General features: G+C 41.0%; 2 protein-coding genes across 2 annotated transcripts in view; both read left to right on the forward strand.

Moving 5' to 3' along the window:
• The window catches only part of SGO2 (shugoshin 2), a 41,247-nt gene extending 38,802 nt beyond the window's left edge, over positions 1–2,445 (forward strand). Inside the window, exon 9 of the mRNA XM_052636020.1 lies at positions 2,321–2,445. Coding sequence (XP_052491980.1) covers positions 2,321–2,336 — 16 coding nt within the window. The 3' untranslated portion in view covers positions 2,337–2,445. The remainder of the gene's footprint in view (positions 1–2,320) is intronic.
• A 4,142-nt stretch (positions 2,446–6,587) lies between these two features.
• Positions 6,588–24,757, forward strand: part of AOX1 (aldehyde oxidase 1) — a 70,277-nt gene continuing 52,107 nt past the window's right edge. The window contains exons 1-9 of the mRNA XM_052657728.1: positions 6,588–6,739; positions 13,386–13,443; positions 15,597–15,693; positions 17,419–17,527; positions 19,413–19,539; positions 21,728–21,789; positions 22,895–22,984; positions 23,572–23,652; positions 24,206–24,350. Coding sequence (XP_052513688.1) covers positions 6,695–6,739; positions 13,386–13,443; positions 15,597–15,693; positions 17,419–17,527; positions 19,413–19,539; positions 21,728–21,789; positions 22,895–22,984; positions 23,572–23,652; positions 24,206–24,350 — 814 coding nt within the window. The 5' untranslated portion in view covers positions 6,588–6,694. The remainder of the gene's footprint in view (positions 6,740–13,385; positions 13,444–15,596; positions 15,694–17,418; positions 17,528–19,412; positions 19,540–21,727; positions 21,790–22,894; positions 22,985–23,571; positions 23,653–24,205; positions 24,351–24,757) is intronic.

The following is a 24,757-nucleotide window of genomic DNA, read 5'->3' on the forward strand; positions in this document are numbered from 1 at the left end:
CTGATGAACATGTATGAGTAGTATTTCATTCCTTTCTATGACTGAATAAAATATTCTATTGAAAATACACCACATTTTATATATCCATTTGTCTGTTGATGGTTATTTACTTGTTTGCACTTTTTTGCTATTATAAATAATGCTGCTGCAAACATTTGTGAGCTTTTGTCTATATATGTTTTCATTTCTCTTGGGTATATGCCTAGTTGTGGAATTGCTAAGTCATATGGCGTGTGTGTGCACACTTACATTGTCATGTCCAACTCTTTGCGACTCTTTGGACTGTAGCCCACCAGGCTCCTCTGTCCATGGATTCTCCAGGCAAGAACACTGGAGTGGGTTGCCATTTTCTTCTCCAATGCATGAGAGTGAAAAGTGAAAGTGAAGTCGCTCAGTCGTATCTGATTCTTAGCGACCCCATGGACTGCAGCCTACCAGGCTCCTCCATCCATGAGATTTTCCAGGCAAGAGTACTGGAGTGGGTTGCCATTGCCTTCTCCACTTTCTACAGCTAGGTAATAGTTAATAAATTCTTTTAAAAGAGCTACCTATTCTAAACTAAATATAATAAATATAATAAAATGCTCTTATGAATTAGTGTTCTATTTTAGTTTAGATCTACTGGGCATGCAGATTATCTGGCAATCAGTTTAGTTGGTAAATTTTTAAAAAGAATAACGCAATGTACATCAGGATAAATACTAAGAATGATCCAGTTGCCACTTTTTCTTTTTGGACTGGGAATGGCATGCAGCAGGTATATCATAGCTTTTGATAGGCCCCCAGTGAGAATAAATCCTGATGAAAACTGCTTACAATATGTTATGGAATGGTCATCATAGGCATTGAGAATGGGAGCAGTTATCAGGAGAGTAATACAAATATTTTTTAAAGTCTTTATCTCTTAAGTCCCAAAGAACTGAACATAACAAAGGAGATATTTTTAATAGTAAAAGCCCTAATCCACAAAGAATATATAAATAGTTATGATATTATATACCAAATAGCATAACAACTACTTTCATGAAGCAAAAACTATAGGAGATACATAGAGACAGATAGGAATACATGAATAAATTTTTATATACTATTCAATATAAAGCAAATAAAGTGGGCAAAAAGTTAGTAAGGAGATGGAGATCTAAACAACATAATTAGTAGGGTAAATCTTACGGTTTACATATCAAACACCACACTCTGAGAAGAGAGAATACACACCCCTCTTAAGTGTTCATGGCCCAATTACAAAAGCATATCCAACACCATGCTATGAAAAACAAACCCACCAAGTAAGGTGTATTCCAGGAATGCAAAGTTGGTTTAATATTACAAAACTTATCGTCGTATACCATGTTAATAAGTCTAAGAAAATAAAGCATATGATTTTTTTCATAGATACTGAAAAAGCCTCTGACAAAATTCAGTAGTCACTCATGATTAAAATACTCAATAGACATTGAAGGATACTTTCATAAAATGATGAATTGTACTTGCATACCCTAATCCTAAAGCCAGTATCTTGTTTAATGGGGAGACAATAGAGGTATTTATACTTAAGAACAAGTCAAGAATGTCCACTATTCCTGCTAGTAATTCAACAAGGGATTGATGAACTCAATTCAGAATAGTGGTCACTTCTTGGGAGATGAGAGAGCTGAGATTTTGTCTCCCAAAGAGAACACTGGGAAGCACACCAGAGATGTGGTAAGAGTTTATTTCTTAACCTGGATGTTGGTGTATCAGCATTTGATTAGTTTTAAATTGTACATTTTCATGTATTCTTGCTGCTACTGCTGCTGCTGCTGCTACTGCTAAGTCACTTCAGTCATGTCTGACTCTGTGCGACCCCATAGACAGCAGCCAATCAGGCTCCACTGTCCCTGGGATCCTCCAGGCAAGAACACTGGAGTGGGTTGCCATTTCCTTCTCCAATGCATGAAAGTGAAAAGTGAAAGTGAAGTCGCTCAGTCATGTCCGACTCTTAGTGACCCCATGGACTGCAGCCCACAGGCTCCTCTGTCCATGGGATTTTCCAGGCAAGAGTACTGGAGTGGGGTGCCATTGCCTTCTCTAATATATGCTAAAGTTCGTAATTAAAAGGAAATATATAGTAAAACATGTAATGTATAGAACCTGATTAATTTCTCTTAAACCTCATCTGTAATTCCCCCATCATAGAATATTTTAAATATGTGACACAACTTGTGGTTTGAGGAATCTGCATTTTATTTTTATGATGCAGCAATTTTCCTTTCCATACTTTGCAGCAAAAGCATTAGCTTTAGGTGATTGTTAATCTTCCTTTTTTTCTACTTTGCAGGAAGATGAGAAGATGAGGTGAATTTATACATTCTGGTTTTCCTGAATTCTCAGACGATAGCAGTTCAAAACAGGGATCTAACTAGGATCAAGAAGATGAAAAGTTCTGGGTTTTTGTTTTTTTTTTTCATCTCCTGCTTTTTTATGGAGTGTTTATTTTTATGTGTAGATAATATGCATAAAATAGCTATTTTGTAATATTAAGCACTAAGTTATTTTGGTCATCTTATAACTTATCTTCCTGCTCATTTAATCTCCTTTCAACCAAACAGCCTTTAACTAAAACATAGCTATTAACCTTTTAACCGAATAAACTGTATTATAAATACTTTTGCACTGATTATCTTGTTATACACCAAACTACCTTGTTTTATTTTGTTTTTAAAACCATTCAGTAAATGTGAACACCTATAAGATTTTAAAAGTCACCCTCTGCCCTGGCCAGTTTTCTCTCACTCTTCATTCTTCAACTTTCAAAATTACTTGTTCACTGTCAGCTGCTGCATTACTTCCATTATATGTAATCTGATGACGTGAGAGGGTTTCTCTCTCAGGTGCTTTTGAATTTGGGTTTTGTAACTTTAAAGATCACTTATTATTCCAGTATTAAAAAGTAGTAAATCCTATTCATATCTGAGATTAACAAACATAGCTTACTGTATTGAAATGATTAATAAAAATCTATTCTGCCTAGATGGAAAAGCTTTCTTATATCCAGCAACTAAAAGAGTGAGCCCAAGAAATCTACATTTTGTTTAACAAACACCTCAGATAATTCTGGGGCAGACTGTCCTAGGACCAAACTTTGAGAAACAGTTGTAAGACTACAGAGTCCCACAGAACTTACTCATTTATCAACAGTGTCTGTTGAATGGAGGCTACATGCTTTATTAAAGGAACAATTTAGACTGGTTTCAAGCTTAGCACCCTGACAGTTTTTCCTTTCCTGTACTATTATTACTTTAAGGCTTTGAATCTCTGTCATTATCTGGTATTTGGTTTCCTAGTGTTTCTATTTTTTCCTCCTTTCCATGAGGTTTGTCTTTTTTTGTTGTTGTTCCATGCAAATTACTTTTCATTGTATGTCAGACTTACAATCTTTTATTGGTGGAACTCAGACGTATTAAGAAAGTTTTCCTGTTCCCAGATTAAGAAAGATATTTACCCATGGTTTCATTTTGTTTTGACGTTTAAATTTCTGATTCATGTGGATTTTGTTTTATGGTGAGATATGAACACAATTTTTGACCCTTTCCCAAAGGATCGCCCATTAATTAAAAAGTCCATGTTTTCCACTACTGATTTGAAGTGCCACATTTTTCAATGTTGTATTTCCATATACATTTAAACTTAATTCTCAATTTTCTGTTCCCTCTACTAGTTTCTGTCTTTTTATGCCCCTCTATCGTTGTCTTATAGGGACGTTAGGGGAGTTTCAAAACTTCCCTCGTGGAGGTTTTCCACATTTCTTGATGCCTTGGCATTCTTTTTTCCTGGTAATACGTATAAATGGAATCTTTGAGTCTCTTTTCTAATCAATTATCATGTGTATATATGAAGATTATTGATTTCTGTAAGTTAATTACTAAACTCTATTATTGTTTATACTATTTTCCAGATATATATACTTGGAAACCAGGCTGTTTTTCCTCCTTTCTCTCCAATCCTAAGGCCTCTCACTGCTTTCTCTTGTGTAACTGCATGGCTGTTACCTTATATTTAGTGTTAAATAGCAGTGAGAATGGTGGATATCATTGTCTTGTTCCTGATTTTCACAGGAATGCCTCTGGCTTTACCGCATTAAGTAAGATGCTGTGGAATGAGCTGGTTGTGTATGCTTATAATCACATTAAAGTATTACCTATCAATTACTGTTTTATTCAGTGCTTTTTTAATAAATTATGAATGAGTGTCATGACTTTTGGTGTGGATGGAGACGGTATTATTTAGGGTTCAGCCAAGACCAAAACCACAATTATCAATTGTTAATCATATTCTAGAGATCTGAATAAGAACTGAAAAGACAGAGGACTAGTGGTGTATAATACAGGAAGTAACTATGGGAAGCACCCACCATCTCTGGGGCTGAGGGAATATAAAGAAAAGAATGGAATTATTGAAACGTAAAGACTTAGAGGAAGAGTTCCAGGACTCTAAGGGGAAGGTGTTCAACAGATAACCTACCTTAGAAAAAATTAAATGTGTATCTTTATTAGGGTATACTCTAAAAATTGTAAAGAAATCTTAAACTTTTATTCACTAATGTTATTGCTGTCATAATAGTGATGTGGTTGTTTTGAAATAGATCTAAGGACAAGATAAAGCAATTATGTCAAGGTTTTAGAATCATGATTTTTGGCATAAGCAAAAAAGAGATACAATTATAAAACCCAAGAAGTGAAAAAAAATTGAATCTGAATTTAATAAAGGCTTTAGACCCATAGACAAGATACTGGAAGTCAGGATGGAAGAACAAAGAACTCCAGGGGGAAGCAACCAGCCATATGAAATATAGCGCATTCGTTCCATAGGACAACTGACCTGGTTTCTTCTTCAACATGTTCAGTTCAGTCGCTTAGTTGTGTCCGATTTTTTGTGACCCCATGGACTGCAGCACGCCAGGCTTCCCTGTCCATCACCCACTCCCAGAGCTTGCTCAACTCATGTCCATTCAATCGGTGATGCCATCCAACCATCTCATCCTCTGTCATTTCTTCTCCTCCTGCCTTCAATCTTTCCCAGCATCAGGGTCTTTTCCAGTGAGTCAGTTCAGGGGGCCAAAGTATTGGAGCTTCAGCTTCAGCATCAGTCATTCCAATGAATATGTAAGACTGATTTCATTTAGGATGGACTGGTTGGATCTCCTTGCAGTCCAAGGGAGTCAAGAATCTTCTCCCAACACCACAGTTCAAAAGCATCAATTCTTTGGCACTCAGCTTTATAGTCCAACTCTCACATCCATACATAAGACTACTGGAAAAAAAACCATAGCTTTAACTAGAGGGACGTTTGTAGGCAAAGTAACATCTCTGCTTTTTAATATGCTGTCTGGGTTGGTCATAGCGTTTCTTTCAAGGAGCAACCATCTTTTAATTTCATGGCTGCAGTCACCATCTGCAGTTATTTTGGAGCCCAAGAGATTATGTTAATAGCATTAAAAATGAGGAGTGGGTGAGGAGACTAGATTTTAAAAGGTTAAAGAGACAACAAGGACATCAAATGGGAAAAGGCATTTTTTTTAAGACCCTGGTAAATTTAAAGATGTTAAAATATTTTGTTATATGTTGGCACTTTGGCTTTGTAAGAAAAAACATTTTAATGCATATTGAAGTATTTAGAGGTAAAATAGTGCGTTTGAAATTGGGCTTTAAAATATTCCAGAAAAAATGTGGGAGTGTGGCAAAACGTTAAATGTTTTTAAAGCTCAGTGAGTCAGGTGTATGGGGATGCTAGTTGTATTCTTTTATGTACAAAATTTTAGAAATTTTCACAATAAAATGTATATATTTACATAAATGAGATAGCAAAATGTTCTAGGTATGTTGAAGAGAAGTCTGGGAAAGAGTTTTCATCCATTTGAATTTTTAAAAGGTGTTATAGTACAGATTTTAAAAATATAAAAATAGACCAGAAAGGTAAATTCTAAGTTGTGGACCCGGGTGACTTTTATTTTTATGCGTTTCAGTATTTTCCAAGTTTTACTTTTAAAAAAGTCTTTCGAGATGGTTTACATCACTATTGACACCAAATAAACGTTATGGTTATTTACTGGGCAAATTAAGAATAATGATAAAACTTTAAAAATAGTTTGTCAAAGTAGCTCCTGATATTTTTAAAAAAACTGCAATAATTATATCTAAAAGTGTGAGAGAAAGTTATAAAACCCTCTGTTGTCCTTCAGTTCCTCTCTTGCAAAACTGGACTGTGTGTGATAGTTTATCAACTATTAAAAGTACAGACTGCGGCAGGCATGGTGGGAGCGGAGATAGAAAAAAAACTCCTACTGTTCCCGGACTTTAATGGAAAGCCATTAAAATGTACTAATATACGACGACCGAAGCGACGTCACAGGACCTGCAGTACCTGCTAAGAGGAGGGGGAAGGCAGCACCGACGCCTGGCGCCCTGGGCAAGGAATTCTGAATCGCGTCCAAAGATCCCAGCCAATGGTCTCAGCGCGGAGGGAGCCGGGCGATGACGTTCTGGGATCCGAGGAGAGTTTTCCCCGCAGGGCGCTCCCGGAACTTTGCATCTAAAGTGGGACTTGAGCCCTCGAGGGTGGTTGCACTTTAGGTTCCTTCGACCCCTTCTGCTTGTCGGGGCCCCGGTGCCGGCGACTCCTCCTGGGGACCTTCGGACCCTTGGACCCCACCACCATGGAAGGGGGCGCCGAGCTGCTCTTCTACGTGAACGGCCGCAAGGTGAGCGCGCTGCCCGTCCGGTCCCGCCGGGTCTCCCGGTGCTGGGGCGCCGGGCCCTGGGCTGCATGCGGGTTTGCCGGCGCGTCCCACCTGCACCGTAGGAGCAGGGAAGAGAAGCGTTTTCTAGGTCTGCCTGGATCTTTGAGCCCCCGCCTTCCTGATGTGCCTTTCCCCTCTCCCTCTTAGACGCAGGGGCTGATTCCCAAGCCCAGCCCAACCCATCAATAGGAAGAGAAATGATTGTTCTTATTCAGCAGAGTCAGTACTCCCGAATCTTCCTCTTGTCAAACTTATCAGCAGACGGGAACGTCTTTCGTTAGGCCTCGGTCTTGGGTGCGTTTGGATAAGCGGAGAGCAGTTTGGAGTCAGGACAGGGCCGCAGAGATGGATTCACCAAGACTTCTCATTCCCATCGTCTCCAAAGTTATAGCACCTGGCACCGCTGAGCCCATGTCCGGCTCTGGGGACTCCAGGGTCCTCACTGGGTTCCCTGCTGGCGCGGCGGCCGTCCTCTCTGAAGCCAAGCTCGCTCCGTAGATCCCCGGGGGCAGTTCCAGCCGTTGCCCGAAGTTTGGAGGCAGCAAAGCCCCCAGAGAGTCCTTTAAAACACCCCCACGCACGAAGCCACAGACGCTTACTCTTCATGTTGTCCCAGCACTTTGCAAGGGGGATACCGAAACAAGAAGGTGAAAGTGAAGTGAAGTGAAAGAGGCTCAGTCGTGTCTGACTCTTTGCGACGCCATTCACTATACAGTCCATGGAATTCTCCAGGCCAAAATACTGGAGTGGTAGCCTTTCCCTTCTCAATGGCAACCCACTCAAGTGTTCTTGCCTGGAGAATCCCATGGACAGAGGAGCCTAGTGGGCTGCCGTCTATGGGGTCGCACAGAGTCGGACACGACTGAAGCAACTTAGTAGCAGCAGCAGCAGCCTTTCCCTTCTCCAGGGGATCTTCCCAACCCAGGAACTGAACCGGGGTCTCCTGCATTGCAGGTCGATTCTTTACCAACAGCTCTCAGGGAAGCCCAAGAAGGTGAAAGGGCTTCCTTAAAAGCAAACAATGGGGCAAGGGCTGTGATACCGGCCTTCAGAGCCCCAGTGATCCCTGTGTCTGAGTCAGGGAGAGCCTGACTTTCCCTGACTGGCCCTGGGACTCACCAGGAAGCTAAGGAAAGTCAAATATCAGGGCCCCTCACTGTGAGGCCTCTTCTAAAACCCTGAGCTTAATTTCGAATTTGGATTTTGTATCATTTTTCTTAAAGAGGATTTCCCCAGATCATGTAAATTCTAGGTCCTGTATAAAACTTTCCTCTGTACCTGCTGCCTGAGTTTCACACTGGATAAGATGAGTTTGTTTTTCCTGAACTTTGCTGAAGGCGGGCCATTAGGATCCCCTCACAGGACTGCTATGAGAGTGAACCATAAGGATTGGGGTCGGGGGTGAATTTGAAGTGGTCTTATGGTGTCATTTTTTCTTCTTTTGCATAACTAAATGGTGTAGGCGACACAACTGTGGCCTTTTTATTTGGACAAACAAGGATTCAATTCCAGCTCTAACTCCTAGGGAGACAATATAACCTACCCTCAGTTCCTCTGATAAAAGGAGATAGTACTACTTAGACAAAGAATGGTAGTGAGTTTTTAATGCATTGATTTAAGGGCCTGCTCTATGCCCATATGGCCTTCCCAGGTGGCTCAGTGGTAAAGAATCCGCCTGCTAATGCAGGAGATGGGGATTCAGTTCCTGGGTAGGGGGAGATACCCTGGAGGCGGAGATGGCAACCCACTCCAGCATTCTTGCCTGGGAAATCCCATGGACAGAGGAGCCTGGCAGGCTCCAGTCCCTGGGGTCGCAAAGAGTCGGACACGACTGAGTGACTGAGCACATACATGCGTATGCTAGTGTTCAGTGTCCTCGGGGAACTCAACCGAGCACAGAAATGACCAAGTCCCTCTGGGAGGCAGACAACAGCATATAAATAAAGGGAAATGTATCATGTCAGGCAGTGATAAATGCCAGGATGAAAAACAGAGCAGAGTGGGGGGACAGAGAGTGGATGTGAGCTAGTGCTTCTGGCAGGATGGACGTTTAAGACTGGATGAGAGGCTGACATTTGGGTGGTCACCAGTATGAAGTGAGGAGCAGGCGTCTGAGGGAAAAGCACTCTACACCAAGGAAGTGGAGGTGCAAAAATCCTCAGAGACAAGGATTTCTTCATGTTCAGGGGACAGCAAGGAGACTAGAGGGCCTGGAGATGTGGCCAGAGGCCAGATGACTAGGGCTTTTTAGGTGATGGTAAGGGTTTTGGTTAAAGGAGGAAATAGGTGTTTGAGTCTAGCTTCTTCTCCCCCGCCTCCCTCCCCTGTTCCTAAACAAACTGTAGTGGAATTTTTAACATAACAGCTAATAATAGTTTGTACTCTATTGATTTTTAAAAATAAATAAACCGATTCTTATCTGTGGGCTTGTTTTATCTATGGCCAAACATCCTATGATCGTTTGGAACGTGCATATTAGAAATACCGATTTTGTTTTTGCAGTTGCCCTGTTAAAAGAAATTATGTCACCCTTTCTCTTTCCTGCCCCTCCCTTCCAAATTCTGTTAGGTATGTGCTTCAATCCTGGCAAGCAAACCTGATTGCCACATGGATAGAAATAGAATAACGTCCCTGAATCAGAGAGTGAAGGGCTGTTGATAAAAGAGGAAAAAGCCACAAGGAAGAGAGGTCATGAAGTCAAACATAACCTCTGGGATTAGAGTCTTGCCCTTGAAAAGAAGCTTTGAAGCCAGTTAGGAGACTGGGTGATGTGACTGCCCTCTGCTCTGTGCTCTTTGTGGTATCCCCCCAAGTCACTGGGTTTCCCTGGTGGCTCAGAAGGTAAAGAATCTGCCTGCAATGCGGGAGACCCAGGTTTGATCCCTGGGTCAGCAAGATCTCCAGGAGAAAGGAATGGCAACCCACTCCAGTATTCTTACTTGGAGAATTCCATGGATAGAGGAGCCTGGCGGGCTACAGTCCATGGGGTTCCAAAGAGTCAGACACTACTGAGTGACTAACACTGTCACGTTTCATTCCCAAATCACCAAAATGTGTCACTGGGCAGGGGCTTGGGCCGAGTACGTTGATCCGAGACCTAGTTGCAGAAAGATTTCTGAAATCTTCGCCTATAGCTTCCAGAGTAGGTGACCCAGTTCATTCACCTGGAGTTGAAGGAGGAAGAGCCCATGAATAAATTATGCCCTAGATGCTACATCACAATGTATCTCAGGAACTGGGACAAGTTGTTCTATGAGGCAGTGAGGTGTAGAGATCAAGGATGTGGGCTTTGGAACTAGTTAGGCATGGACTTGAATCCTGTACTCTCTGCTCTGACACTCAGCATTTTTGTGGCCTCAAGCAAATGTCCTCACTGGTCGTCCCCTCCAACCTCTTTCCCTATTCCAAGGCTATGATATCCCACAGTATACACCACTTCTGCCCATTTTCCTCCTCTTGGCTTTCCTTATTTTCTGTTCTTTTCTCCTTTTTCTCTCTCCTCCTGATCTTTCTCCTTCCTCTTTCTGCCTCTGTCTTGTGTCTGGCAAGGCGCCCCCTTCACAAGTCATGAGCCCTGCACAGAGGAAGGCCATTTCTCAACTTTGTGTAATGTGAACTTGACATCTCCCAAAGGGCCAGTGGAGATACACAGGGACACATGCTCGCCTTGTAACATGCAAGGTTTTGCTGAGACAAGAATATGCAATGACCCTGACTTGAGAGCTGGTATCAGCTCTCCCAACCAGAGTCAGTAAGGATAACTCCTTTCCTCATTGTCTTCCACTCCCCAGCCACCATCTGAATCCTGACCTCCCTGTTTCACTCCAAGACCTGCCAAGACAGGGTACATGCCGATCCCTGCCCCACTTCCCTCCTCCAGTGTGCCAATCACCAAATCAAGAAAAATAAACACATTTCAAGTCAGCAGTCCTTTGAGCCAGACTCCAATCTCTTGAGACATCTGTTGGAACAAATACCCAAACAAGCAAAATCTGCTCTTCCATTAATTCCTCATGAAAACACAAATATTTCTCAAGCCTAAAATGCTTTTCCTTGTTACCCAGATCCTATCTCTCCCTTAAAATTGGGCCCCTGTGGATTCACCATCATATGTATGAATTAGGATTTGTTTCAGCTGAAAATAACTCAAACTCAAAACTAAGTAGTTCAAATAAGGTACAAGTCATTTTTACTTTTACACAAAGGATATCTGGAGAGAGACATTGCATTCTGGGCTGGTTCAGAAGCTTCATGGTGCCATCTGATATCCAAGTTTCTTCTTTTTCCCCTGTTGCCATTAATGTGTTGCCTTAGGGTCTAAAGTAGCTGCTGGCATTCTAACCATTTCATCTTTATTGCAGGCATCAGGAAGAAAGAAAGCCTGCTAGGAGAGACAACTGAAAGTTTCTGCCACCATTATTGGCTCTTCTCCATTTTATTATTTCCCAGCCTGTGAGATATCATCCCTCCCTCCTTAACGTCCTCATAGCAAATTATACATATCAAGTTATTCATTTAAATTAATTAACATTTATTACATCTTTATCATATACCCCCAGCACCTAGTTCAGTGTTAGACATGAAGAATAGTGGATGGTGATTTCTCTCAGGATCAAGCGAGGCTTATGCATATACAAATAACTGTGATGTAGGGTAACAGGTTCTGTGAAAGATGTGTGGATACTGACCGTGGGAGCACAGAAGAGGATGGTTGCTTGGAGCAGAGGGTGGAAGGCAAATATTAGATGGTTGCACAGCCCACAGGAGAGAACATCTGAGCGGGGCTTCAAATGGCATACAAGATTCTTACAAGTAGAGAAGAGAGGAAGGACGTTCAGGGCAGTGGGAATCCTATAAGCAAAAGATAAAAGTCCCTGCACTACTAGGACCAGCCACTTCTGGTTACAGTTCATGTGACCAGAGTTCAAGGTACATGGGTTGAGTGGCAGATGATGGAAGGTTTATCAAAGAAGTCTTATAGCTATGGGAAAGAGTTTGAATTTCTTCCCCTATTCCAGAAGCTGGTAGAAATTCACCTAAGACCCACTCAGTGTATTTCTTAAATATGCACGTCTTCTGGTTCTCTCTCCTGGAAATCTTGATCCGATAAAGGTTTCAATTTAGCGAGCACCCTGAATGATTCAGGAATTCCCAGCACAGCAGTGTGGCGGCCAGGAGTCAATGTTGGATTTAGGCAGACCCAGGAGATGAGCAGATTTGGATTTCAGAGAAGTCACTCTGGTAGTGGTATAGAGGGTGGCATCCTGGGTGCCAAGAATGCGGACAGGAGACCTGTTAGGCAGCTGTTACCATTGTTCAGGCTGGAGGTAATAAGAGTGGATTTCAGGGAGTGACAGAAGACGTGAAGGGTATTTCGAGAATTGTTCTGGAAGTGTAAATGGCCAGGACTTGGTGATGCTGATTGCGGTGGATTGAAGGAAGGGAAACATAGAAAATAGCACAGACTTTTTAAGCTTGGCTGACCTAGGAGATGGTGAGTCTATTAAACAAGTTCAGGAAAAGAAGGGAAGAAGTAAATTTGGGAAATAAAATATAGAATTCCATCTGAGGGCCAATTAAGTTGCGGATACTTCAGGGCACTTCACAGTTTTCTTGTATTGCAGTATGCGCGCGCGCACATACACACACACACACACACACACAAATAAATCATTTCATCCATATTATATCACAGTTTCCTCTAGGGTACAGATCCAACCTTGGTAATTGGCACTTGCCTCACTTTGTGCAGCCTATGGCCACTTAGAATTGAGGGTTAGGATGCTTCTATAGAATAAGCATATTTACCCTCTTCACCTACTTTCCAGTAGGGAAAATTGGTATAACATGGGTGAAGGATGAACTCTAGTTCTGAAATTGTGAAGAAAACCATGCTTCTATTTATGAATTTAAAAGAAATCCAAGTTTTCAATTAAGAAAGGGAAAACATGATCACTTTGGAAAACATAACCAACCATGACATTTCAATCATGCCATCCATTAGATGCTGCTGTTTTAACTGCCATGCTGCTAGACTGCCCACACAAACTTGCTCCTTAAGTGTGTCTTTGCTTGCACATATTTGTATCAATTGCCATATGCATTTTATCTTCTCTTTTGTTTCTTAGATTTGGGAGGAATGGATGGTTATGATCTCTTTCTGGAAACTGTAATTCTTTGAATATGATAAACAATTCTTTAAAAAAGAAAAAATCTGTATCAACTTCTCAGAGGTCCAGAAGACTTCCCCTACCTCTCTGTCTGCTATTTTCAGTTCTGCTGTTATCTTTTCCCTCACTTGCTTCAGACTTTGTAGAAGTTGGAGAGAAGTCACTAGTGTTTTGTTACTAGAAACAACCACTGCCTTAGAGAACAGTGATAGTTCAGGACCACGGACAGTAGCGATGGCGTGGTGGGGCTCAAGATTTAGCTATACACTTAAGAGAGATGACTTGCATATCACAGGTGTTCCACAAATGTTATGTCAAGTTGAGAATATAAGAGTTAGTTAATATTAATCTTCATGAAATTAGCATGAACCACCCATGTAAATATTCTAACTCTCCTAACTTTGTGTGTTAACCTCTTTTATTTTCTTTTGGTACAGGTGATAGAAAAAAATGTTGATCCTGAAACAATGCTATTGCCATATCTGAGGAAGAAGCGTATCCTTTGCTTTGAGTTGTGTATGTGTGTGTATGTGTATCTGTGTATAATCCCAATCTCTTCATCAAGTGATATTTTAAGTATCTTTTTAGAGCCACACTGAGTCATATCCCCTACTTTGAGAAACTCCTACACCTGAGTTTTGTAGACAGTGCACAGTTGCGCTTATCAGACAATCAAGTTTTTTCTAATCTCTGTTTTGGCATTAAATATATTGGGTAAAGTGGAGAATAGCAATAGGAATTAAAGCAACAGATGCTAACATAGCTTAATTTAGCATCCATTAGAATTAAGAGTCACAATATTGCTCTTCTAACTTCCAGGACTAATCATCATGCCCGTTAGAAAAAGAGAGCACAGAAATCTCCTAAAATGGAAGCGAAAGAACAATGGAGAAATTAAACTTGAAAAAACTTCCCAAGTAAATAATCTAAGGAATGGATTCTTATTCTGCTGTTCATGAACTCCAGTGGGCTTCTAGCAGTCTGTGGATCCCGCTACATTGCATGCAAACTTGTGAGACAATGGGAATTTGTACAGTTTTCCCCAGAGAAAGTGAAATTCCCCAAAGAGCACAAAACTCAAACAAAAACATAATAACAATTTTCTGGAAGTCATTCAAGGTTTTGGGGCATAAAAGTAATGAATACTAATTTCCTGGTTATCCATGGTACCAGTGTAATGTTTAAGATTTGTTTCATTTGTGAGTGACAGAAAATCCCAATAGCAGTAAATAAGGTAGAAGTTTCTTTCTTTCTCATTGTGTTATTTCAGGTTCTCCGGGAAGCAGACACCAAAACATGAGATTAAATATGCAAGAGTTTTATTAGGAAAAATGCCTGAGTGAAATAGAGGGGCAGTTAGAGAAGATTTAGACCTGGAACAAAGAGAGAGAAGGCTGAGTGGAGGAGTCTCAGACTGCATGTAATCCAAGGCAGATTCATCAAAGCCACTGAGGGTGGTTGACAAGGACTCCCACACATCTCCATAGCGCAAAGCCGCTAGTGGGAAGCAGCCCATGGGAGTCATGACCTTGATGAAAAGTGGGGTGATAGATATCAAAGTGCAGCAGCTGGGTCTCTTGGTCGGTTTTCCTCTATGTTGGAGGAAGTCTCTATGTTGAGGCACATTCTCATGGCTGTGATACTTACATAAAGGAATCCTGAAGGTAGGTCAATCCAGATTAACAGAACAGTGTCACAGCATTATCAGGGGCTAAGGTCTTTCTGTCTTGCTGCTTCACCCTCCTCAGTTTGAAGCTTTCTCCTCATGGTCATAGATGACTAACTGAGGTCCAGCCATCATATCTGAATTCCAGCACAAAGGAAGAAGTAAGGGATGAGGGAGGGGCAACCTTCTCCCTTTGAGGATGTTTCCTTCCTGGAAGTTACACAGAGCATTTATGCCTCTATCTCTGTGGTCAACATTGTTAATGACCCCACCAAGCATCAGAAGAGGATAAAAAATGTACCTTTTTTATTCCAGGCAACCACATGTGAAGCTCAAAATTGAGCATTTCTATTACCAAGAAAGAATAAGAGAAAAGATATGGGGAAACAACTAGCAGTTTCCTGCATTGAGAAACAGAAATATAGCAAATGTGGATAACATGACATAAATATTCTAAGAATTAATTACACTTTGACATTTTACTTTGTATATCATCAAAGACACACATAAGGCAAGAACAGATATGCGAGGTACTCACACCTACAAATCCTCAAGGCTGTTGATATGTCTAGACTCTTCCTTCTTTTAAGTTTGGCCCTCTTTTTGGCAACCTGAGGTCCAGTTGTTTTAAAAAGGAAGAGACTAGACATAACACACAAGTGGGGGACTTTCCTGGCCGTCCAGTGGTTAAGACTCCACGCTTCCACTGCAGAGGGCACAAGTTCAGTCCCTGGTTGGGGAACTGAGATCCGTGTGCCCTGTGGTCAGAAAAACAAAAAACAAAAAATCACATACACACAAATGAAAATCAAGAATTTATAAGATTATAAATAATAGCAGCTAAGATATACATACGTCATTTGATTAATAAGTATCAAACTTAAGTGTACATTTAAGAATGTTTGATGTTGTCTCTTAAGGTCAGAGCTATTTTACAAAGAAAATTATGGAAGACACATTATCTTTAACTATGTTTTTCCAGTCCGACTCACAGGAACTAAATATGGCTGTGGAGGGGGAGGCTGTGGTGCCTGCACAGTGATGATATCACGATATAACCCTATTACCAAGAAGATAAGGTACCTTGCTGCAAAGTCCACATATGGTTGAATTTTTGTAGCTTTCAACTGTGTTGTTTTCCTTTCTTTGGTAAATATGCGCACCTGCTATGTGACAGGAACTGTGGTAAACACTGGGAATGCAATGATGGGCATCAAACCATTCAAGTTCCAGCAAAAGTGTTGCTTTCTCAGCCCTCCCTGATCACCTCCCCCATACCCATGCCCCATTTCACCTCTGCAGCTCCCTGCTCCCTTATTAATGTATTCATGGTACTTCTCATCGTGTGTGTGCTGTGTGTATGTATTGTCCAAGTACGTATGTATTGCCCATCGTCCCTCGGTGAGAAGATATACTCTACATAGGCAGGGATTTTATCTGTCTTGTCCACTAATCAATCCCACTGCCTGGTCACTCTGCCTAGCATATAGTAGGCACTCAATGTTTCCATTTATTTATAAGTGAATAATATCCTTCTAAGGTCTTCCCTGTAGCTCAAACTACGGTAAAGAATCTGCCGGCAATGCAGGAGACCTAGTTTCGATTCCTGGGTCAGGAAGATCCTCTGGAGAAGGGGATGGGAATACACTCCAGTATTCTTGCCTGGAGAATCCCATGGACAGAGGAGCCTGGGGGGCTACGGTTCATGGAGTCGCAAAGAGTCGGACATGACTGAGTGACTAACGCTGCTACTACTAATATCCTCCAATCTTTCTTTTGTGTATTTATTTATGGAAGCATACTGCATGTACAGTTTAGAAACTTCCGTTGCTACACTTCTTAGGAATATCTTTTCAAAATAATAAATATAATTTTAGTGGCTGTATATGTGCTATCATATCACTGTCACCAAAAGGTGCTGACTTAGATTATTGTTTGGTTTTCACTATTATAAAGGAGTGGATCAGTGAGCACTCATATGTCTATGTATATTTATATTTATGTTTGTGATGATTTCTTGATGATAGATCCATAGAGGTGGAATTGGAGGGTAAAAGGACGAGTGCATCTTTAAATTTTTATGGCTTCCAGCAAGATTCCTCTCAGAACAGTTCTGTCAGTTTACATTCTTTTCAGCAGTCTATGAATTCCGTTTTCCCAAACCTTTGCATTCTTAGCGCATTACAATTTTTACAAATGGTTGTCATTTTCTTTGATAAAAATGGTTTCTCATTGCTTAATTTGAAACTCTCGTGATTGTTATTGAGGTTGAACCTTTGTTTCACATATTTGTTGGCCATCTGTTACTTTGTTTGGTAAAGTGAGAACATTTTAGGAGTCCTTTTGAGTTAGATATTTTCTAGCAGGAGATTTGTGGGACTGAGGAGTTCTATGTTCCATGCTCTGTTTCTTCTTCTGAGGCAAAATATCAAATTAACTCCATGGCCCAAGCTACCCCTGGCCTGGCATCTGCTTGGAAGATGGAATGTGCTCCAGGTGATTGTCACATGTGACTAGAGAAACGAATGTCAGCCCCTCCGTCAACAGAAAAGAAAAAAAAAAACAGTTACTGGAAACTATTCTGGAGTTAGAATTGGAGGCCTAATTTGAATCCCATCTGACACTCCCGCTGTGATCCTGAGCAACTCACTCTGACCCTCAGAGTCGTCTTCTACAAAAATGGCCATTAACTAAGGGCAAAATGTCTATGCAAAGCTTGGAATATCTTATAAAACCTGCCATATTGGAGGCGCTGCCTTCCCACTAGATACAATGTAATTTGTGCTTCTCTTTTTCATATGAAGACATTATCCAGCTAATGCCTGTCTGACGCCCATCTGTTCTCTGTATGGGGCTGCCATCACCACAGTAGAAGGCATAGGAAGCACCAAGACCAGGATTCATCCTGTTCAGGTGAGAGAGGGCCTCTTCTTCATAGGGTTTCTGTGCCTTGAAAATCATTAATCACACGATGAGTTCCTGAAATTAACACAGTAGAGCCGTGGGCCCTGCTGCCTGGGCATAGTCCACAGATGACACAAAGTGGGAGGCAGGAGTGAAACTTGGGACATGTGACTGACTTGTTAGAAAAATACTTTTTAAGACTAGAGAACTCTTTCCTAAAAAGAAAAAAAAAAAAAACTTGACATCGCTGGGTTGTTTTCTATATTCTAATTAAATGAGACCTGTCCATTTTGTATCTTCCAAACTTATATAGAAAACAGAGCCATCTATGCATTGGGGGATAAAATCTTGTTTTTTTTTTCTATAAAGGGAAATGTAACATGATTTTAAAATTGAATGAAAATCTCAGCTACCAAAAAGATTTGTTGAATTTAGGGCTTATTTGGAAGCCATGTAATGGTAGCTGTCAATGAATTGTAAGGCTTTTCTCCTAAGGATGCTCCTTGTTAGAACTTTGCCTGAAGTGAAAGGACACCTCAGATTCCTGACTCTTTCACTTATTTATATGCTGCCCAGAAAGATGCTCTTGCTACTTGTTTCTGTCTAAGATAATGAGTATCACTTAAGAGGAGAGGAGAGGAAGGAAAAAAAAAAAAAGAGAAAAAGAGAGGGGGAAGATAGTCACAGCGCAGAAAATGGGCCACCTTCGTATTCTTCAGGCAATCTTGGCTTCGGTTTATTTTCTATGAAACCTTTTTACCTAGAGGGAGCAGATTCTGCCTGAATATGCCTGTGAGGCTTGGCTGTTTGGAGGCATGAAAACACTGTCATTTAGTACCTGCTGTCCAGTTCCTGGCAGTCAGGTAGCCAGACAACGGCTTCCAAAATGGGCTTGAACCATTGAAGTTAGACTCAAAAGAAAACAGGCTGGGGTGGGAGGCAGGGAGATTTGGAAGAAAAATCAAAGCAGTCTTTCCTTCTTGACTGTTGTTTGGATTAACGATAGCACTTTGTAAACAAATTCCAATGGCAACCCACTCCAGTACTCTTGCCTGGAAAATCCCATGGACGGAGGAGCCTGGTAGGCTGCGGTCCATGGGGTCGCTAAGAGTCGGACACGACTGAGCGACTTCACTTTCTTTTTTCACTTCTATGCATTGGAGAAGGCAATGGCAACCCACTCCAGCACTCTTGCCTGGAGAATCCCAGGGATGGCAGAGCCTGGTGGGCTGCCGTCTATGGGTTCGCACAGAGTCGAACACGACTGAAGCAGCAGCAAAGCACTAGGGCTATATGCTCAGTTGCTCGGGCGTGTCCGACTCTTTGCAACCCCATGGACTGTAGCCTGCCAGGCTTCTCTGTCCATGGGATTATCCCAGCAAGAACACTGGAGTGGGTTGCCATTCCCTTCCCCAGTTAGGGCTTTACTGGGCAGATAAGGGCACTCAGGAAACACTTGAAGTTTTTTCAACTTGACGATAATTCAGTTCATTTATTTGAAGGACTTCCTTTATCTCAGAAATTCCCCTTCTGGACTACAGGTTGAAATACTCAGGAATCTTTTAAAAATATGTGTCATTGACCCACCCCCAGAGATTCTGTCAGATAGTTTGGGGTGCTGCTTGGGCCTTGGAGATTTTAAAGCTTTCCCCTACAATTCTGAAGGCTGAGAACTTTTGAATGAAGCTCAAAGAGCTGGTGAGGATCAGTCATCATGGCTACCCCAGTCCAAGAAAGGGAGAGATACCAAGGCTGAGAAGGATTTTCTGGGGCCTCTTCTCCAACTTTAATGTGCCTGTGAACCACCCAGGGATCTTGTTTGAATGCAGGGTCTGATTCAGTAGGTCCAGGGTCGAGCCCAAGATTCTACGTTTTAATGTTTCTGTGCTTGCAGGAGAGAATTGCCAAGTGTCATGGCACACAGTGTGGCTTCTGCACCCCTGGGATGGTGATGTCCATATACACACTGCTGAGGAACCATCCGGAGCCCACCCTGAGTCAGCTAAATGATGCTCTTGGTGGTAGGTTATATGTGTGTGTGCTTTAATTTCTAGTTTCTAAATGATGGTGCTGATAATAGCTATTAAACACTTACCAAGTGCCACACACTGCATTACGTGCTGTATAAACAGATCTTCATTTACTCTTTATGATAACTTTATAAGGTAGGCACTATTATTATCTCCCATTTCATAGATGGAGAAACTGAGGTTTAGAGAGTAATTTACTAAAAATTATACCACCAATAAGTAGAGGAGTTAGTTTGTTCAAATCAGGTTTCAGACAAGACCCACATACTGCACTTGGCTGACACATTTCTCAAGTCTCTCTTAATCTATAAGGGTCTCCTCCTTGTTTATTGTTTGCTTATTTAAATAATAACCACACCACCAGTTTATTCATTTACCCTCCAAGGAATTCAGTTATCTCCAGTTCTCTCCTACCGGGGTGGGTGCTCTCAGGACGGTATTATCAGAGGGCTCCTAATGAACGCAACATGAAATCAAAGAGACTGACATCTTCTGATGATACTTATTTCAAAGAACTGCCTTTATTTGGAGCTAGTTTATCAAATTCGGGAACTCAGTGTGTGTGTGTGGAGCTGGTGCTGGGTCTTGGAGGAGTCTTCATTATCAAGATTCTGAACAATTCAGGGAAGCTTGGCGCACTGCAGTCCATGGGGTCGCAAAGAGTCAGACACGACTGAGCCACTGAACTGATTGAACAGTTCTAAAGAATAAGAGCCTTCCAGATGCTATTTCAGGTGATATCCTCCTTGGCTCTTTGTCTCCTGTCTCCCAGGGACTTTATTTCTCTGCTGTATTACATGGGCCTAAAGCTCATGTGCTCAATTCCTCTGCTGAAGTGTTCCAGGGAAGACAGGACTAAACAGAAGTAAAAAGGAGAGATGGTGCATAAGACACAAACTGGACTTATTTGTCCTTTGGTCTTTGGCCTTATTAGGTCTTATTATGCATTTGATCTCATGGCCATTTATGATGTAAACAAGTGACAAGAGGTTCTCAAGTTTTAGGGTGCTTGAGACTTACACGGGAATTTGTTAGGAATGAAGATTCCTGAGATCCAACCCCAGAGAGGTTGCTTCAGTGGCTTTGTTTTTTGAATGGATGCCAGATTTAGGGGTTGGAGGAGAACATGGGAAATGGACCACTGTAGAGAAACGCTGGCCTAATGATTTATTGTAAATAAATTGTGTACCCGTTGCTTCTACAGCTTAAAAACTGCCTTTGCTTCTATATAATACCTTTGACCTTTCTAGCAACTGAAGCTTAGCTCGCTCTCTTTTTTATTAAATACCAAAATTTAGCTTTTTTACATTTTTACTGATATTGAAAACCAAAATTTTTAATTGAAGTACAGTCGATTTACAATATTGTGTTAGTTTCAGGCGTAGAGCACAGTGATTGAGTATTTTTGCAGACAACATTCTCTCATAGGTTATTATAAAAAAATGGATAAAATTCCTTATGTTATACTGTAAGCCTTTATTGATTCTGTATTTTATATATTATTGTTTGTCTTTGTTAATCCCATACTTGTAGTTTATCCCTCCCTCTTCCCTCTCCCTGTTGTAATCACAAGTTTGTTTTCTATGTCCATGAGTCTGTCTCTGCTTTGTAGATACATTCCTTTGTATTATTTTCTATTATTCCACATATAAGTTATATTGTATAATATTTGTCTTTGATTTATTTCACTAAGCATATTATTCTCTAGGTCCATCCACATTGCTACAAATGGCAGTATTTCATTCTTTTTTATGACTCAGTAATATTCCAACACACACACACACCCCACATCTTGTTTTTAACACTACATCTTCTTAATCTAATTATCTGTTGATGACCATTTGGGTTGTGAAAATTAACCCCCAAATATTGCTGTATACCAACAGTTTTTGACTTGAAATCACTGTGTTCTTTGAACAGCTATCACAAGCAGAGTATATAATAACTGTTTGCAGAGAGAAAATACAAATAGCTGAATTGTTAGACCCTGCCACAAGACTATCAGCCAAATATCTCAAGTTGTTGACAAAAAGAAAAAATTTGATTTGGTGGATTTGGTGGGCTGAAATGTCAAACAGCGCTTCTTTCTTGGGTGGGGTCCTTATTCCCATCAATCTCTTGGCCAACTGTGCCTGTTTCTAGATTCCTTGATTAACAATACTGGGTTTTTCCCCTTCAGGTAACCTGTGTCGTTGCACTGGATACAGGCCCATAATCGATGCGTGCAAGACTTTCTGTAAAGTGAGTAGAAAGGAACACATTATTGAGTATATTTTTTCCCTGGTTAAATAAAATGGTAGGGGATAGCAGATGTGATTGGAGAAGGAAATGGCAACCCACTCCAGTGTTCTTGTCTGGAGAATCCCAGGGATGGGGGAGCCCGGTGGGCTGCCGTCTATGGGGTCACACAGAGTCAGCAGCAGCAGCAGTAGATGTGATTAGAAGAATAGCCCATTGTTACTAATGCAGGAAAACTTCTTATCTCAAGGTCTGTAATTGCTGTTTGTTACTTGATCTTGGGCAGGGCGCCTACCCTGGTTCATTGAGCTTGCCCTGGTAACCACACGATAAGCACCTGAGCACTTTGACATTGGCCACTGGTCATTGTTCATTGTGCTGAGGGATCTTTCCTGACCTGTTTGTCTGGGTCAGGTACCCCATCCTGGTGCTCCTGTAGCCCTCTGAGCACACCCCTACAGCAGCCTTGGTCGCATGGTGGTGTGATTGCCCATTTACCCTTTCGTCTTTTCACCAGGAGGTGGTCTGCTTGGTGCTTCACCAATGTGTCAGTTGAGTAGGCACTCAAATCAACGATGAATAAACACCATTGAAATAAGGCACATGAGATTAGCTTTGGAATTTACATGATGAAATAGTGCATCACAAGAACAGAGTGATAATAATAATACTTGTTATTATTAATAAAATATTTTACCAACAAATAAATTATTAATACCAAGTTATTGATAAATTGTTAATAATAAATTATTTGTTGCTAATAAAATATTAAATTAACCATTGTTGTTATGTGCCAGATTCTGTCATAAGATCTTTACAGCATGATGGCTATAGTAATAATACTGTGTTGTGTACCTGAAAGTTGTGAAGAAAATAGACACATACACACACACACACAAATTTTAGCTATGTGAGGTGATGGATGTGTTCATTAACCTGGTTGTGATCATCATTTAACAAAGTATACTTATAATGTAATGTCAAATAGTCACATTGTACACTTTAAATATATATAATTTTATTTGTTAATTATAGCTCAATAAAGCTGAAAAAATATTTAGTAGAATCAACAATAAATTCTTGGTTATTTGTTTTTCTCACCCACTAGACTTCTGGCTGCTGTCAGAGTAAAGAAAATGGGGTTTGCTGTTTGGATCAAGGAATAAATGGATTACCAGAATTTGAGGAAGGAAATGAGGTCAGTGAAACGTAAATTTTTAAAGATTTTCCCAGGACATCAGTAGAGACCAGCTTAGTTTTAGGAAGAAAAATGGCTGTGCAAGGTTTTGAGGCGTGTCAGCATGTCCTCTCCCCCATTCTCACTCCATCATCCATCTTAACAACTTCATCCCTCACTCCAGACATTACTCTCAGTCACTTACCACTATCTGCAGGAGGGAAAACACACTGATCTCTTAGTGTCTCTCAGTTTTAAAAAAAAAAAATGTGCTTCAAGTCTTTTCGCTAGTGGAGATATTAGGGAAAATGGAAGGGCAGGGAGAGACAAGAGAGGTGGCAGGACGTTCAGGGGAAGGTTCTGGTTCTCAGCTGTGTCTGGCCTGCTGCCTCCTCTGCTTCCCCCAGACCCCAAGGAGCATGTGCACTGTCGCTAGCAACCTGGTCTGTGTGAGAGCCCTTGGCTTAGAGCCCAGGTACCATGGCTGGTCAGCGGGCTTTTCTGTCTGTCTGTTCTGTGTCTATCTTCATCCGACCTCATTCCACAAAGGATTTAAAGTAGGGAGAACTGCCTGATGACAATAACTTCTGGTACTTTCTCTTTTTAAGACAAGTCTGAAACTCTTCTCAGAAGAGGAGTTTCTGCCATTGGATCCAACTCAAGAGCTGATATTTCCTCCTGAGCTAATGGTAAGTAAGGCGAAGTTGAACTCATGCCAGAAGAATTCATGGTGAAATGTGAAGAAGGACATTTGCTATGGATCCTCTTGAAAGTTGATTGGCAAGTAGGTAGTATCCATCTGCCATTCTCAGTCCAGTCTAAAGAGTGTGAGACTGAGGGAGGAACAGTTGATTGTAAAAATCAGCAGATAGTATCTATTACAAAATGCCCTGAAATGACAGCATCTGGAGGTTTAGACAGGTTTTCTTCTTCCAGTTTTGCTGAGTTTTGTTCTTCCATCAAGTGTTTTGATGAAATTAAATATGCAAAGTATTTTTAAACTTTGAAATAGATTCTTTTAAGATATAAAAGAACCAACAGGAAATATAGTCTCCAGAAGGAGTGAAATATTGTCACATTTTTGTCTCATACTCTTATTTCTAGTAAACACTACTTTTAGGTCACTGTTATTTTATTTTTTAAAGAGATCTCTCTTTCCTTTCCTTGTTCCTATAAAGACAGCAGAAGCAGGTGGAAATATTATCAGGAGATGATCTTGAATCTTTATTGCTTTTTCAATAGACAATGGCTGAGAAAAAGACACAAAAGACCAGGATTTTTGGTAGTGATAGAATGACGTGGATTTCCCCGGTGACCCTGAAGGAACTTCTAGAAGCCAAAGTCAAGTATCCCCAGGCCCCTGTTGTCATGGGGAACACCTCTGTGGGTACGTAGAAACCAGGAGCTTCCTAGAAGAAAACAGGAAAAGGGCTTCAGGGAGCAAAACCTCAAATATGCATGTTCTTGGGAAAAGCAGTCTGAAATAACATTTTAAATCATCTATGCTTGACTTCCCTTGAGGATTGCTCAAGAGACTTGCACAGCTTCTATTACATAACTGAATTCCTGTCACTCTAACCGGAGCAGTACACAGAGTTGAACCCCAGAGTCCTGCTCTGTAACAAGTCAGCACAGCTGTCCTGTCTTTCCATGTGGAGTCTGATCTGGGGCTGGGATTTGCAATTATTCTGTTTCCTCTCTTAGTGGTGTCTCAATGGATACAGTAGGTTTTCTTAAATTGCAGTGACAGGGTCTTTCTGTTGTGTCCATTGTAAACTCAGTTTGACTACTTGC

The sequence above is a fragment of the Budorcas taxicolor genome, chromosome 2 (assembly GCF_023091745.1).
Source record: "Budorcas taxicolor isolate Tak-1 chromosome 2, Takin1.1, whole genome shotgun sequence".
NCBI lineage: Eukaryota > Metazoa > Chordata > Mammalia > Artiodactyla > Bovidae > Budorcas > Budorcas taxicolor.